This window comes from Cyprinodon variegatus, unplaced genomic scaffold, assembly GCF_000732505.1.
Source record: "Cyprinodon variegatus isolate N-32 unplaced genomic scaffold, C_variegatus-1.0 Scaffold650, whole genome shotgun sequence".
Lineage (NCBI taxonomy): Eukaryota > Metazoa > Chordata > Actinopteri > Cyprinodontiformes > Cyprinodontidae > Cyprinodon > Cyprinodon variegatus.
In genome coordinates, this window is record NW_015151103.1 from 183,480 (window position 1) to 198,788 (window position 15,309).

At 35.3% G+C, this 15,309-nt stretch overlaps 1 protein-coding gene across 1 annotated transcript in view; it reads left to right on the forward strand.

Moving 5' to 3' along the window:
• Positions 1 to 6,893: 6,893 nt before the first annotated feature.
• Positions 6,894 to 15,309, forward strand: part of LOC107096808 (probable carboxypeptidase X1) — a 20,863-nt gene continuing 12,447 nt past the window's right edge. Inside the window, exons 1-7 of the mRNA XM_015393633.1 lie at positions 6,894 to 7,251; positions 8,853 to 8,962; positions 11,737 to 11,876; positions 12,022 to 12,106; positions 13,824 to 13,974; positions 14,135 to 14,217; positions 14,330 to 14,453. Of these exons, the coding sequence (XP_015249119.1) occupies positions 6,933 to 7,251; positions 8,853 to 8,962; positions 11,737 to 11,876; positions 12,022 to 12,106; positions 13,824 to 13,974; positions 14,135 to 14,217; positions 14,330 to 14,453 (1,012 nt within the window). The 5' untranslated portion in view covers positions 6,894 to 6,932. The remainder of the gene's footprint in view (positions 7,252 to 8,852; positions 8,963 to 11,736; positions 11,877 to 12,021; positions 12,107 to 13,823; positions 13,975 to 14,134; positions 14,218 to 14,329; positions 14,454 to 15,309) is intronic.

Here is a 15,309-nt window from a genome sequence, read left to right on the forward strand (position 1 = left end):
GAAAAAAGTCGGAATTCTGAGGAAAAATGTCGGAATTCTGAGAAAAAGGTCGGAATTCTGAGATTAAAGTCAGAATTCTGAGATTAAAGTCAGGATTCTGAGTCAAAAGTCAGAATTCTGAGATTAAGGTCAGAAGCCTGAGAAAAAGTCAGAATTCTGAGAAAAGAAGTCAGAATTCTGAGAAAAAAGTCAGAGTTCTGAGATTAAAGTCAGAATTCTGAGATTAGAGTCAGAATTCTGAGAAAAAAGTCAAAATTCTGACTTTCTTACCATATTAAGAAATCAGTTAACTTTTTTTCAATTTTTTTCAGTGGCTCTAATCCTCTTCTGTACGTCTGTTTGACTGATATTGTAAGAAATTGAATACAAGTTTAAGTAAAATAATTACCATAATGTGTATCATGGGTTGTTAAATTATTCATGCCCTTGAATTTTTTAAAAAAAATCTACCTCAAACTTCAATACTTTTTTATGTTAGTGGTTGTTTTCACGACAAACACATATTGTCATATAACTACAAAGTGTTTTTAATTTTGTATGTGGTATTATTTTGTTTTTAAATATAAATCTGATAAGTATGGCATATGTCTTTAATAACGTATCACTAAATAAAATCTGCATTAAACAAAAGTTGAAGGCAAATTGTTGAACAAACAGAATAATGAAATCCAAAACAAATAGACACATGGTAAGGTAAAAGATCTTTTTTTGTGGAAAGTTTGAAGCAAGGTTAGATTATAGAACAATTCCCCCAACTTTTGAAATTCCATGGAGCATGTCTCAGTCAGAAAATGGAAAGAGTTTTGTGCAACTGGGAAACTACCAAGATATTGCAATACACCTTAAGTTGATGGGGCTATGGAGAGCCAGAACCAAAAACAACAGGTAAAAGCTTTGTTTTAACCCTGAAGGAGCCGCAGAGAGCAGCAGAGGTTAGGAAGGGATTTTTCTCAACAGGAAAATTATTGGTTAAAACATCCATGAATTAACATTTCGTTGAAGAGTGGTTCAAACAAAGAGCAAGGTTTAAGAAGGCTATAAAAATATTATTCATGCAGAGAGAGTCATGCAGAGAAAGGATGCAATTAGGAAAGTTTTATTGACCTGAATGAATAAGTTCTTTGGAGCTCAGACCCCGGCAAAAGACTTAATGCTGTGAATCGACATTCGCTTGTATGAAAGCCCTATGAAAATGATTATTTTCCCCCCGTGGCACAGACACTGCTGGTGCTGATAAGAGTCTTTTAGATTGAGTTTTCACTTTAGACTCATACAATTGGCAAGTTGACATAAGCCTAAAGGCTACAAGTGAACTGGTTATATTAGACCAAAATGTTACTGTTTGGATAGATTTAGTTACTTCAGATTAATGAGCCTAGTTAACGGGGAAATCTGTAAATAATAACAATAATTGAAAAAAACATTAAAACTAAAAAAAAAATAATAATTTAACTAGGGTTTCGATTCACCTTCCAGCAGAAAAACTGCATTAAATTTACAACTAAAGTTACAAAGCCACAACTAAGCCCAAGCATATTCATACTGTAGGTTGGAAACACCCATGCAAAGTCCAGCTGTAAAGGTAGCTGTCTGTTTTGCAAAGATGAATATGCAAAAAAAAAAAAAAAAAAAAACTTGAAAAACTTTTAAGTACCAGTATGTACACTGGGCCTCTGAATTCAAATGCAGGCCACAGTTTTAAGCTTGTATTTGTAAAGACAGAGTAATCATGTATCTTTTTTTTTATTTTTTATTTGTCTTGCTCTAGCATAAAAAATCAATATTCTGCCATGAAGTTTGTGGTTTTAAGGATATAAAATTTGGAAATGTTTAATACAAGTCACTGTAGCTATTCATATTGTCTAACCTAGTGCCTCTGTGTTTTTTTAGAGACTCATCCTTAATCTGTATGAAACTTTTTCAGTTATTAATGTACTTATGACAGTTGTTATCTAACTTAATGAACAGAATGAGTTCTTAAAGTGAACAACAGAAGGGTTTTCCTAAATGAATAGCTCTAAACACTGAGTTCTAACATGTACAATGCAGATGCACTGCAGTCATACAGGGGGTGATGAGTAATACAAAGAAGTGGTGCATTTCCTGATCTGGTGCATGGTCTTATCTGTTGAAAGGAAGTGTGTCCTCTGTAAATGTCACTCATCAAACACCTGAACACCAGATGTAAAGAAAAAAACTCTTATCCTCATTTTAGCTCATTGAAAACAACAAAGGTATTAGTTCTGCAGTCTCCAGAAAAAGTACAAGGGCCAAACCTTGTTACAAGAACATTACATTGAACTGCTGCATTATGTTAAAAGGGACTGTACTAGATATCTATATGTACCGGTAGAGTATTTTCTCTATGTACAGTAATGTATTCACAAAGAAAAGTCACATCTGATTTCCTTTTTGCCTCTTGTATGTTTAAAAAAAAAAAAAGTAAATGATTCAGATCAAAGCTGTCTAGAACAGCAGCTGAAACTCTTTAACAGTCTGTGAGTAGAAACAAGATCTGGGTTTTAGGGTGAGTCAGAAGAAAATCATTCTTTCAGACACACAGTTATCAAGGAGAAAGACGATGCACACACAAAGCACCCTTTGGAGGCATTGAATGAATATTTGGGGGAAGTATCTCTCAAATATGAGGAGAGTAACAGAGGTGGGAAAATGAAAGATAAATGGAAAATATGCAACCAAATTTAAAAATGTTATGAAGATTTGTAATATTTTGGTATTCATTCCAAGACCAAAGACATCCTTTATATGCTAATCCAATAAATGCTTTGTTATTCAACATGGGGATCTGCTATTTAGATAAAGGAGAAAACCAGGCTTCCTCTAGATCAGTATTCCTTAACCCTGGTCCTCAGACCCCACCATCCTTCATGTTTTGGGTGTTTTCCCGCCTCCACACACCTGCTCTGCATGGAAAGGTTATCAACAGGCTTTTGCAACATGTGGTGGTTCCTGAGGGCGTAATACGCATATTTCAAGTGTTCTTCAATAGAGAAACATTGAAAACATGAACAATTGGCCCTTGAGGACCGGGGCTAATAAATGATAGCAGATAATTTTTTAGCATAATCAAAATTGCACAATTAAAAATTGTCACCCTCACAATAAAGATGTTCAAATAATAATAATTTCCTTTGTAAGAATTTAATTCAAAAATTGTGATTTGAATAAATACATAAAGCAATATTCATTAGAAAAATATATTTATTTAGAAGTAGTCTTTTTCTACACTTCTTTTTAAGTACTGTTAAAGGAAAGCTCTGTGTCTGAACCTTGAAGCTTTCTCTCTCCAGTTCTTTTCCTGAAAAGAGATCACTCGGGACAAACTCTTTAAATAACACTTCATCAATTAGATGTTTAAAAAAAAACCCAGGAGACATGATAACAGATTTTGATAGAAATTGTTATCTTACACAGGTAAGAGGAGTTGCTTAGAGTTACAGAAGAGTTTATACAACTCCCGTGTGCCACATCATAACATTTTACATCATGCTGAGCTGAGGTGCGTTACCATAGGCATGTCTACCTAAGTAACCGCTGTGAAACAATCAGGAAATAAACTTTTATTTAGTATTCTGTGATCTCAACAAGGCAGGTGTATGTCTTTTCTCTTTAACTAAGGTGAATATTGGAATTTCACTGAACCAAAAAAATATCAGAATCTAAATATAAACATATTATTTTATTTGAACCACACAGTACCAGCAGAAAGCTACATTAGTAGATCAGCAACCTCTGTGATCAGAAAGACAAGATGAAAAAGAAGAAAAATGAGTGAATTCTATCAACAAATCTCCCAAATGATATGTTGGAATTGAAGCTAGTTATTAGTTATTGAAGCTTTAAAGGAAAATTGGTTCACTCTAATCATTTCCTTCTCCTTCTGAAACGCATGGATGCACCCTCTCAACTACATGCTCGCCACAAGATTAGCATTTAAGATTATATAATTATCCAAGCAACTATTTTGCATTAAACCCGAAACAGTATATGTACTGTATAAGATACCATCTAGTTGGGAGCAGCAGTGTTGAAGAGGCTGAGATTTGGACCCGTGCATGAATTAGTTTATAACACTGACTGAATTATTTATTCTGCTGTTACTGCATGCTTGCCACCTTGAGAATAAGCAAACACCATATTGTTCTTTTAGTGCTTCAAATAACATTTGCACGACCATGATGCACAGTCAGGAAGAAAAGAAAGATAAACTACCCCAACAAAATATTGCAAGGTAATCAGTAAGGGTATAAATGCTGTTGCTTTATCAAGATGTTATTTAGATTTGTTTGGATGACAAAAGGATTTTTAATAACATTGCAAAGTCTCTCACAATATAGTTTTTTTTATAGTTCAAATCCAAAGGTTGCAAATAATATGATGCCAAAGGATCTGCTCATCTAACACAGTTATTAACATTTATATCAATTAACAAAAACATGATTAAACTAAAGCTGCAGCCGTCGACCTAAGGAGAGATATTTATAGTAAATTAGTATTTCTAAATAATTAAACATTTTAGAATCTAGAAAAAAAATCTGTATTATGCATTTAAAATGGATTGTCAATGGCAAAACAAGTTAAAAAATATGTATATGTAAACATATACTGCAGTGGTTCTCAAACTACTTCTCTGAGTGCCACATTAAGCCTGTGTAGGATCTTCCATAATTCAATACAATAAAATACTGCAAAATATGCCTTTTTGCTACAAAAATATTTAGCAATAGACACAGCTGAGTTTAAATGCTATTTGTTATGTTTTACTTCAATAGCTACACATATTTTATGTTTAAAATATATACATAAAATATGTATAATTGTTATCCAAAGAAATGAGGAACGTCACATGCCTGCTGACAGCAGATGAACTGAGAGGTCTTAGTAAAGAAAGAATAAATGAATTAGGTTATAATAAAAGTAAATATGATGATGTTGTATCTTTACAAATCAGACTAACACATTTAAAAACACTTTTTTTGTTAGTTTAAAAAAAACCCACATCTAGAATATAAAAATGTTAGTTTTTACTAAGAATACCTAGGGTTCCCACCAGAGGGAGCTAATGTGTTTGAGAAAGATTAACATAGTGTTAAATGATAACAATATTCTGCTCCATCTACATAAAAAAAATAAAGGCATTAGTTAAATAATTTATCTATATTAATTAGCAAGGTTTTTCTTTGTTTAAGATATTTATTTATTTGTTTTACTGAAAAAAAATCCAAGTAAAGTGAACTTATCTTTGTCAGACATATTAGGCAAAACGAAATGTTGCAATCTTATTACATAGTACATACAATTGGGAAGTATCAAGATAAAAAAACAAAAAAAACAACAATTTTTGCATGAATTACTCATTTTTCCAGTGTTGTAAATTAAATTAGCAAGTACAACCAATTTGGTTTTTGTATTGTAGCCCAAAATGTACGTTATAAATCACTTGTTTTAAAAAAAATAATGACTTTCAAAGAAAAATGACATTGATTTTATTATATAAAAGAGAAGTATACGTTTTTATGTTCTTAGTTTGTTTTGAGCACAAATATTAATTCTTGAATAAATACTTTTTGACTTAAATATTATATATACTTGCATGAATATACAAATTTTTATTATAATTTATTGTGAATTTCACTGATTCATTGTATGGATATCATTGGACCATTAATTATTTATATGATGTAGTTTATTGTTACGCCATTATTAATAACACTCTGATGGTCATTTAGCCTTTAGGTGACAAAAAACAAGCAAAGTAAAGTTGATAAAAACAGGATTTTCTGATTAGACCTTTAATGACCTACCCTAAAATATGAATCACTTGCATTATAGCAACTCACTTCTTCAAAACTGCTGTTATAATGTTTTTCAACATTTTAATAGGATTCAATATAATGGGTGAGCAGTTTTGTTGAGTATCTCCACTCAGTAGTTTCTGTATTCCTGTTTGCTTTCTCTCTGCAATCGTACTGCTCCTGAATTCAGAGCTGCAGTGGCCAAACACAGAAACATTACTGGCTACAAATCTTCATGCTCAGAAGTTTAAACTTTGAAAAGTGTTATGTCATCTTAATATTTTGTCAAACTATTGTTTAAAATCCAGCAGCTTCAGTTACTTCAGAGCAAGTAGAATAATTATTTCAGGGTGGCCATTCTATATTCTGGTAGCTGCAGCTTCTTCTTGTTCAGTATTCAGAGAGTAATCATGCCAACCAAAAAAATAAAAAATAAAATAAACAGACAAACATGTTTTCAGAGTTTAAGATATCAATCATGATCATCTGTTATGATATTACATGATTACTTTCATAATTGCATGATTCCTGTCAGAAACCAATATTAGTTTCACAGGGCTTTGGTCTCGCACAAAACCTTTTGTCTGTAATCTGTTTTCTTAAATATAAGTAAATATAGTTAATAACATTTATTCAGCCTAATCAGTAAACACAAATATAGATTTAGTTTAATTCTTAATCAAGCTATAAAAAAAAGAGATTCCTTTTTTTTGGAACAAAACTTTCCAACCCTGTTTAGACACTTATTGCACTTGCTCTCTGTTCTATATACATTTTGTTATATTAGCTGTTGCTTTTCAATGCACTTTAAGTTTAACTACATTTTGAAAAGTTATGCATGTAAAGTGAAGACAGCGTCCCTGGATCATGAATCACAGGTTATTACAACATTTTTTGTGCAAATACACTAATAAGTCATTTCAGAGTTTGAGTTTTTTTTGTAGGAACTGAGCTGCAATTTTTATCTGGAAGGGAAGAAAGGAGAGGAGGCAAAGAAAAGGAGGAGGGACTCAGGAGGAGGGGTGTGGGTGGTTGGAGGTCTGGGTCCATCAGGATATTAAATACCAGGGATTTTTTTTCCTTCCCACTGCACGAAAAAAAAAAAACACAAGCAAAATGGAAAAGTCATTGTGCGTAGTGGCTTTGGTGCTCTTTCTTGGACGTTTTATATGTGGAGCTGAAACAACTACACAGAATTTTTCTTTTTTATCCAACTATACGACCCCTTCTTCAGTAAAGTGGACGCAGGCTGTGATTGTGGAGGAGCAGAGCAGAGACAGAGTGACTCCAACAGCAGAAACAAGACGGCACAGCAAGACCGTAACAGAGGAGCAGCCCAACTCCACAAATGTCAATGAAGGCAACAAGGGAATAAAAGAAGAGGAGTTAAAAGACAGAGAAGATCACAAAATAAAAGATAAGAAAATAAACTTGGGTAAGGCAGAAAAAAGAGACTAAAATCTTCAGTTTCAGTCCATTAATGATGCATTCAGATCACTTCTTTTGTGGTTAGTTAATTGTGAAATAGTTTAATTTATTTTCATCCATAGTCATTTCCAGAAGACATATTATCCATTATTTCCATATTAGCCTATTTGTTGGAACAAACTCACAGTGAATTCCCAACATGCAAGCCTCAGTGACAGTGGGCAAGTTATTTATTCAGCCACTGATTGTGCAAGATCTCCTGCTTTGAAAGACAAGAGAAGTCTATAACTTTCCTCAAGGGAGTATTTCAACTATGAGGGATAACATTGCATTTTGCACACATTACCTTGCAAAAGTATCCATTGTTTTTTTCATATTTTGTCTTTTCATGACCACAAAGTGATGTATAATCATAAAGTGGAAGGAAAACTATTTATAGTTTTCAATGTTATTATAGATAAAAGTATGGAGAATATTTGTTTTTCACCCACAAGTCTGTACTCTAACTTTCCCTTCCAGCTCCCCATCTCATGGGGTTTGATCTTCAACATCTAGATACAAAAAACAACCTGAAGCTGAGTCAAGCAGGATGGAGGACATATATTTCCAAATATTTTAACATGGTTTAGATGTTACCTTTAATACATGAACTTTCCTGACCTAAAAGCTTTCTGTTCTAGCTTTGGCTATATGTTTGGGATAATTGCTGGAGGGTGAACCTGCAACTCCGGTCTTATTCATCTTTATTTTAAGTATGATCAGCTTTTCTGTTCCTTCTGAAGAAGAAAAAAAACACTACACAACTGGAGTAAAAATAATAAAAATAAGTGTGTTTGCCCTTAATTTTAACAGGTTTATGAAATTAACCATCAATGGAATGAGTACTTTACCCGTAAAATAAGATGATTAGATATTATGCAGTAGAAATAGAGATAATCATTAGTACATGCCAAGGGCATGTAGGACAATTTCCAATGGTATAGGATGATTTACATATAGAATAATTATAATAATCATTTTGCATGTAAATCATCCTAATACATTGAAAAAATGGTCTTACATGCCCTAAGCATGCTGCACCTACCCCATGCTTCTCAGAGGGTTCTAAGATATTGACTATATACGGAAATTTTTCCATATTCTCAAAGGATAAATTCATTTAATGCTCATTTCAGATTAAAAACTCATTCACAGAATGTATAGGTGATTTAGTGAAACACTGCTGATTGTTCTGAATCATTGAACTGCTCTGCAGCTGGAGCTCCTTTTCCAGTTGCTCTGCAAAACATTTTCACTGTAGTCCTCAATGTGTCTCATATTACATTGAAACCCTCTGGGATTTCATTTTATCTGCATCCTCCTCCATTCCAACCCAATCTTTGGAGGAGGCGAGGGCCTCTAAAGCTCCACTGAACCGACCCTGAACAATCAGCGGCGTTTGACATAACAACCACTCAGACGTCATGCATCCTGTGTTTGCATTTTTTGAGAAACCAAAGGAGTGATCTTTTAACCTTTAAGTTGAAGCAGTTTCTGGCTGCTCCTGCACAGGATCTGATTGTGAAAACATAGCAACATTTATGCTTTCATATCTTGTTTTACCTCCAGACTGTCCTCCCCTCGGCCTGGAGTCATTGAGAGTTGACGACAGCCAGATCCGGGCCTCCTCCTCCCAGCGAACAGGTCTGGGTCCTCACAGAGGGAGGCTGAACATCCAGGTCAGTCTTTATCAGAGCTTACTTCAAACGCTAAGAACTCACACGCCAAGATCTGAGAGCAGTTATCTATTTCACACACATAAACATTTATTTCAATATGCAAAGTCATTGAAACATATTTATAGCCCCTGATCGGTTTTTTTTATTTTTGTTACAAACAAACCTTAATGAATTGAACTGAGATTTATGTGAATGACAAACCATAAGCAGTCAACTATAAAGGCAAAAGCAACAGGATAAAAGATGATGAATTGAACAATAGTGTGTTTATTCAGATTCAGCAAAAACACAAATTTCTGTAAATCCACGTTTGGCTGTAATTAATTGGGAGAATTTCCCTTCCAACTTTGCATAACTACAGACTAGAGTCTAACTCTGCTCCCCAATCCTCTCGTAAAACAGCTTAAACTAAGTCAAATAGGATGAAGAGCATCTCTGATCATCAGCTTTAACATCTTCCAAACCACAGAATCTAGATTTGATTTTCACCTTTACTTTAACTGGGCCATTCTTAAACATGATCTAAAGTATCCCACTGAATCACTGATTATATATTTAATCTCAATCTAAAATCTTTTTCAGCTTTTAGTAGCCTGATCCTTAGAAGGTTTGCACGTCTTAAAAGAGAAGTAAATGTGTTTCTATGCACAGAGCAGATTTTCAAAGAAAGTAATATTCATTTGCAATTCAGCAGACAGAATTTGCAGACCTTTTCTTGCATGTGTGCCTCCATCAATATGCAGATCAAATTCTAATGCTAAAACCACACAAGTTCATAGGTGAAGATATCTAAATGTAGACATTTACCACATGAAAATGATTTCCTAAATTGAAAACTCAACTGCGATTGTAGTTTTTGAATCGTTTGTAGTAAGTCTGAAAGTCAGTTGCAAACTAACATGCAAAAATATCTACTGTCATTGTTGCCTCATAGTAGGCATTTGTACAATGACAAATGCTAGAGATTCTGTGTGCATGTAAACATATTTAGACCATCAGAAATAACAAAAGTAAAATGATAGTAAAGAAAACAATAATCTAGACATGCCAGCCTGGATTATAGGAGCAGGATGGCAGATAATCTTTGCACAATAAACCAAATTGGAACAAATGACTGAACTTAAATATTGTTTTTCTTTTTTGTTTTTTAAAGAATATCATAAAAGACATACAGGGGAAAGTGGGGTGGGGGTGAGGGGTGCAATTGCACATCTCTTTGCAACAGGGATTTTGTTTCTACCTCTAAATTCAATGAATCATAACCCAACACAAAGCACAGTGATGCTATATTTTCTTTGTTCGTAGCACTTTGAAATAGGCTGCAAGGTTCACTATACATATTATCTAGTATTTTTATTATTTTATCTTCATTTATTAATACTATCTCCATGGTTTTTAACCTATTCTGTCTTTTGCGGTTTGCATGTCATAACATTTGTGAAGCAATTGTTGTAGATCCCTCACAACACACCCACTTATTGCATGTACTAAAAAAAACAACCAAAAAAACCACACACATTTTGGCCCCTCTTTTGTAAAATCTTTTAAGATCATACCCTAATAGTCCATCCATTGTCCCATACAGTCGAATCAGTTTACAAGCCCCCACTTTAAGAAGTTCTCCATAGCAAAATGCTGCTACCACCATGCTTTCCCCAACACATCAGGTCTGATCTTCAATGATTCAGAATAAAGGCCGATAAATAGCATGTGCAATGATCTTTTAGTACCTGTATTAGGTGGCCGTGTTACGATTGCTGCTCCCATGTGAAGACCTGCAAACCAATTAGGTTCCGCCCATTAAAATTAGGAGATTGTGTGTTCAAAGCCATGAAGATGGGGCTGATAATTATTTATTATTTTCAAGAACAATACGGATAATAGTGACTAATATTGATAGTATATCTCAAAGTGCTGTAAACAAAATCTAAACAAAAAAAAAAGTTAACCATGCTTTGTTTACATTTATGTATTGAGGAGAAAAGAAAATCCCTTCTTTGAAGAGCTGCTCTGTGCATAACAACACATTTGCACCTGTTTTAAAATATGCAAACCCTCTGAAGGTCAGAAGGGTCCTTTATTTGTCTTATCTGACCAGAGCACATCCTTCTTCTACATGTTTGCTGTAGAGGATGATAAACTATAAATAAAACCATCACCATAACATTTAAGTCAGGTTTGAGGATTTCATCTCAATTTCCTGTTTTCCTTTAAAGATGTGGATTTCTACAGCCTCTCCAGAGTTACCATGGAGCGTTGGCTAATTTTCTGCTGGATGCTTTCTTCTTCCAGAATGTCAGTGGTTTGCCAAATACCACATGAAACTTTTCAGATTATTTTTTCTGACAACCATGTACCCATGTTCATCACTTTATAATAATGTGCTACTTATTTAGGGTCTCTCATAAAAATCCCACCCAAATATATCAAAGTTTGTAGTTATAATGAGACAGAGAGTCATGGGTTAATGAGTGTTTTTGCAAATCAGCGCACCCTCATAATAAGCTCTTAACTTTTAAACAGTTCATCTTTGCAAGATGTCTGCCAGAAATTAGATTTAATGGATAGCTTGAATTTATTGTCCCATGACACCATATTTTCCTTGTTCTGCAGCTCTAAGTCTGCCATCTGAAAGTAATTATGTCACAAGTAGGTCAACTTATGCAATACCAAACTCCCATGTAATGCTCCACACCAACACTAGACCAGTAGCTTCTCTGTTAGGTTTTGCAGCTGACTGAAAACAAGGAAGTAAAACTGTTTTGTTTTTTTAGTCAGGCATTTCAGATGGAGATCAGTACGATGGAGCCTGGTGTGCTGAGTTTAAGGACAAGCATCAGTGGATTGAAGTGGATGCCATTCATCTGACCCTGTTTACTGGAGTCATCCTGCAGGGCAGAAACTCTATCTGGAGGTCAGGTAGTTTCACAGTCTTCTATGACTGATCACACACAAGAAATATATTTATGAAATTCAGTCAGTTTAATAGAGCTTTTTTTTGTTCTGGTAATCACCTTTTTGTTGGATAATCGATTTAATGTGTTTGGTTGGTGTTTTAGTTGGGACTGGGTTGAATCCTACAAAGTTCAGCTGAGTAATGACTCTGTGGACTGGCAGACCTGCATGAATGGAACAGAAGAGGCGGTGAGAGCAACATTTTGTATTATTTGATTTAAGGAATAATATGATCAATGCTGAAGCCTGCACAGTAAGTCAAAACACATCCAAGGTTTGTTTGAACCTCTCAATCCCCCACCCCCACACATTCTGTATCCATATTTGGGAAGCTTAGATTTCTTTCCAGGGAAAAATTAGGAAAAAAAGAATTCCACTGTTTTTATTTTATTCCCAGACAGCTTTTGATGCAGAGGGGGTGATGTTTAGACTTTAAGACATGTGAAGAAAGTTTAAAAATAGCTGTTCTCTTCTAGATGTTCTTTCTCTTGCAGCGGGATTACATTTCTGTGAACTTTTTTGTGATTCCAGACCCAAAAGCTGCTTGATGTTTCCCTGGTGTTATACCCACCTAGACTGGCTGGTGTACCTCAACTGTTTATGTTCCTTAAACACTTCAGATTTTTTACTTACATTGCAACAGTTACTGTTACAGTTACTGACTATCCCAACTATATTTTAACCAAACAGGCTGATTAGATTTAAAGCAAAAATGCATCTTTGTTTTATTCAACAAAGGAATTTCTTATTGTCATAATCAAAGCTCCAGTGGCTAACAGAGCAAAACCTAACTAACTCCCTGCAAGCAGAACCACAGCCTAAAAGACAAGCATGTGAAAATGGCTGACAAAGGTCAAAGAAACATGGACAATACAAAAATGCCCTAAATTAAACTTCTCCTTAGAACATAAATTGTAGAAATATGTTATAACAGGGATGGACAATTCCATTTCCTGAGAGACTGCATACTGCAACTTTAAGGCCCAAACCCAAACCGGCCCCTAAACACCAACCTTCCGTTTGCATGTTCCCACGGAGGGTCAGCCACATTAAGGGCCATCCCAAACCACGTAGTGGGTAGGGAGAGCAGACCATTCAGCCCTTATATAGCGAGTCTGCATCCATGCAGGCTCGCTGGACTTTGGCAGCGGGCGTGACAGCAACCTAATGGCGTAAAAAACCCATTCCTTCGAATGTAAGTTTAGCTGGTTTGCTCTATCTTCATCATGTTGACAGAAAACCATCAGTTTGGCATATGAAAAAAAACTTAATTATTTCCCATTATTGACCACATACATTTGTTTTAAGAAATGGGCAACTATTATATTTTATGTCACTCTGTGCCACCGAGCTACAACCACGCACATGGGGCGTCACTGTGTTGCCATAGCAACGACTGCTTTCCTTTTCCGTTAGAGGGAAGAAGCTGTCCCATTCTCGTTTATACCCCGCCACCTTCAATTAAGGCGCCTTCAACAGCTGGAAGTGAGACTTCATTGGGAGTGACACTTAATAGTTAAGGATAAGTGCTTAGGGGGCGGTTTGGGATTCAGACTTAGATTTCTCCTTGGTCCAACATACCTAAATCAGGTGGCTGAATGACCTCCTCAGGATGCAGTCAAGTTCTAAAGATTTCTCTTAATCATCTAATTACTTCATTCAGGTGTGTTGGACCAAGGAAAGATCAGAAAGTTGCAAGGTATTGGCCCTCAGGAACTAGAATTGCCCATTGCTGTGTTGGAATCAACAAGTTTTGAAATTAGCCTTAGGAGGTTATTGTTTACCTTTTTAAGTCCTTTAAAAATCTTCCTATTTAATCCTACCAAAGCAAGATAGATTACATTTAACGGGTTTAAAGGGTATTGGTTCCTTTGCAAGGTGTATGATTGTTTACTTAACTGTACAGATATTCAAAGGTAACCAGGATCCAGAGACTCCGGTTCTTGGGCTCCTTCCGGTTCCCACTGTCGCCCGTTTCATCCGCATCAATCCTCAAACCTGGTACTTCAATGGGACCATCTGTCTCAGGGCTGAGATACTTGGCTGCCGCGTCCATGGTATGCATATGATTACCGGTGCAGAGCCACAGACTGTCTCACAGTTTGTGAGTCATTTCCAGACTTTAGTTTCATAACAGAACCCAGATTGTATCTATTGTGAGTGCGAGTGTGCAAAACAAAGCATGATGCTGAAACCTTCTCTGTTGTTCCTGCGTAGATCCAATGGATCCATACCAGCAAGAAAGAGGATCCAGGGATAACCTGGACTTTAGACACCATGACTACAAAGAAATGAGAAAGGTAAAACCAGACGATGAGTAAGTTCCATTAAGTTAATGTGGAAGGTCTACTCAGACTAATAACATTTTACGGATTGACTCAGACCCCAGATTTAACCCCAGTTTGTCTGCAGCTCATGAAGTCTGTGACTGAGGAATGTCCAGACATCACCCACATCTACACCATAGGCAAAAGCTACATGGGCCTCAAACTGTACGTCATGGAGATATCAGACAACCCTGGGAAACATGAACTCGGTATGAACATTTAAACATCCTAAAATGAGACAAAACCTTGATTTTAGATACAAGGAAATAAAAAAGTATTTGATCTACTGACGTTATGGCTTTGTCACAAAATAAATTATTTATAAAGACTTTCAAAAGTATGCGAATAGGCCTAAACTAATACCTGTCATTTACATATTTGTCAGAACTACTAATAAGCTTGGGAATTTTGTCCTAATGTTCTTCTGCAGAACTGTTTAGATTCAATTTGAGATGATCTCTACCTGATGGACTTTTTCAAGGCCATTTCAAACAAGTTGTTTTTATATTATTTTGGCTATTCAAAGACAGACTTACTTTTGTTACTGAATAATTGACTTGTTGCCTAATGGGTGTGTGCTTGAGTATAAGGTATACATTGATGACTCCACAGTCTAGTTAACTTTTCTGAGACAGAGTAAAACTCAAGTTTGCATCAACTGCATCTGGTAATGCAGGTCCTGAAGCATCAAAATAGTCCCAGACCATCACCACTATGTTGATGCTTTGAGGTTCTTTTCTCATTCTAGAAAGTTATGATTTGGTCTCCTATGAGATGTTTTTCGGATAATGAAGATGTTAATTGTAAAATTCGAGTGTTTTTTAGCTTAAAACTTACTCATGAATATTTAAACAGCATCTCAGGTTAGAATGAGTGACATCACAGGGAGGCCTGTGGCGCTTTGGAGGTTCTTCCAGGTTTGTTGGCTGCTTACTGCAGAAGGAGGCGTTGATTGACTAAAACATCACACTTTATTTCTCTAACTAAACCGTACAGATATTCAAACCAAACATGATCATTAGATCATTCTTTCCATCATAGAAGCATACTGGGGAATTTATTTTC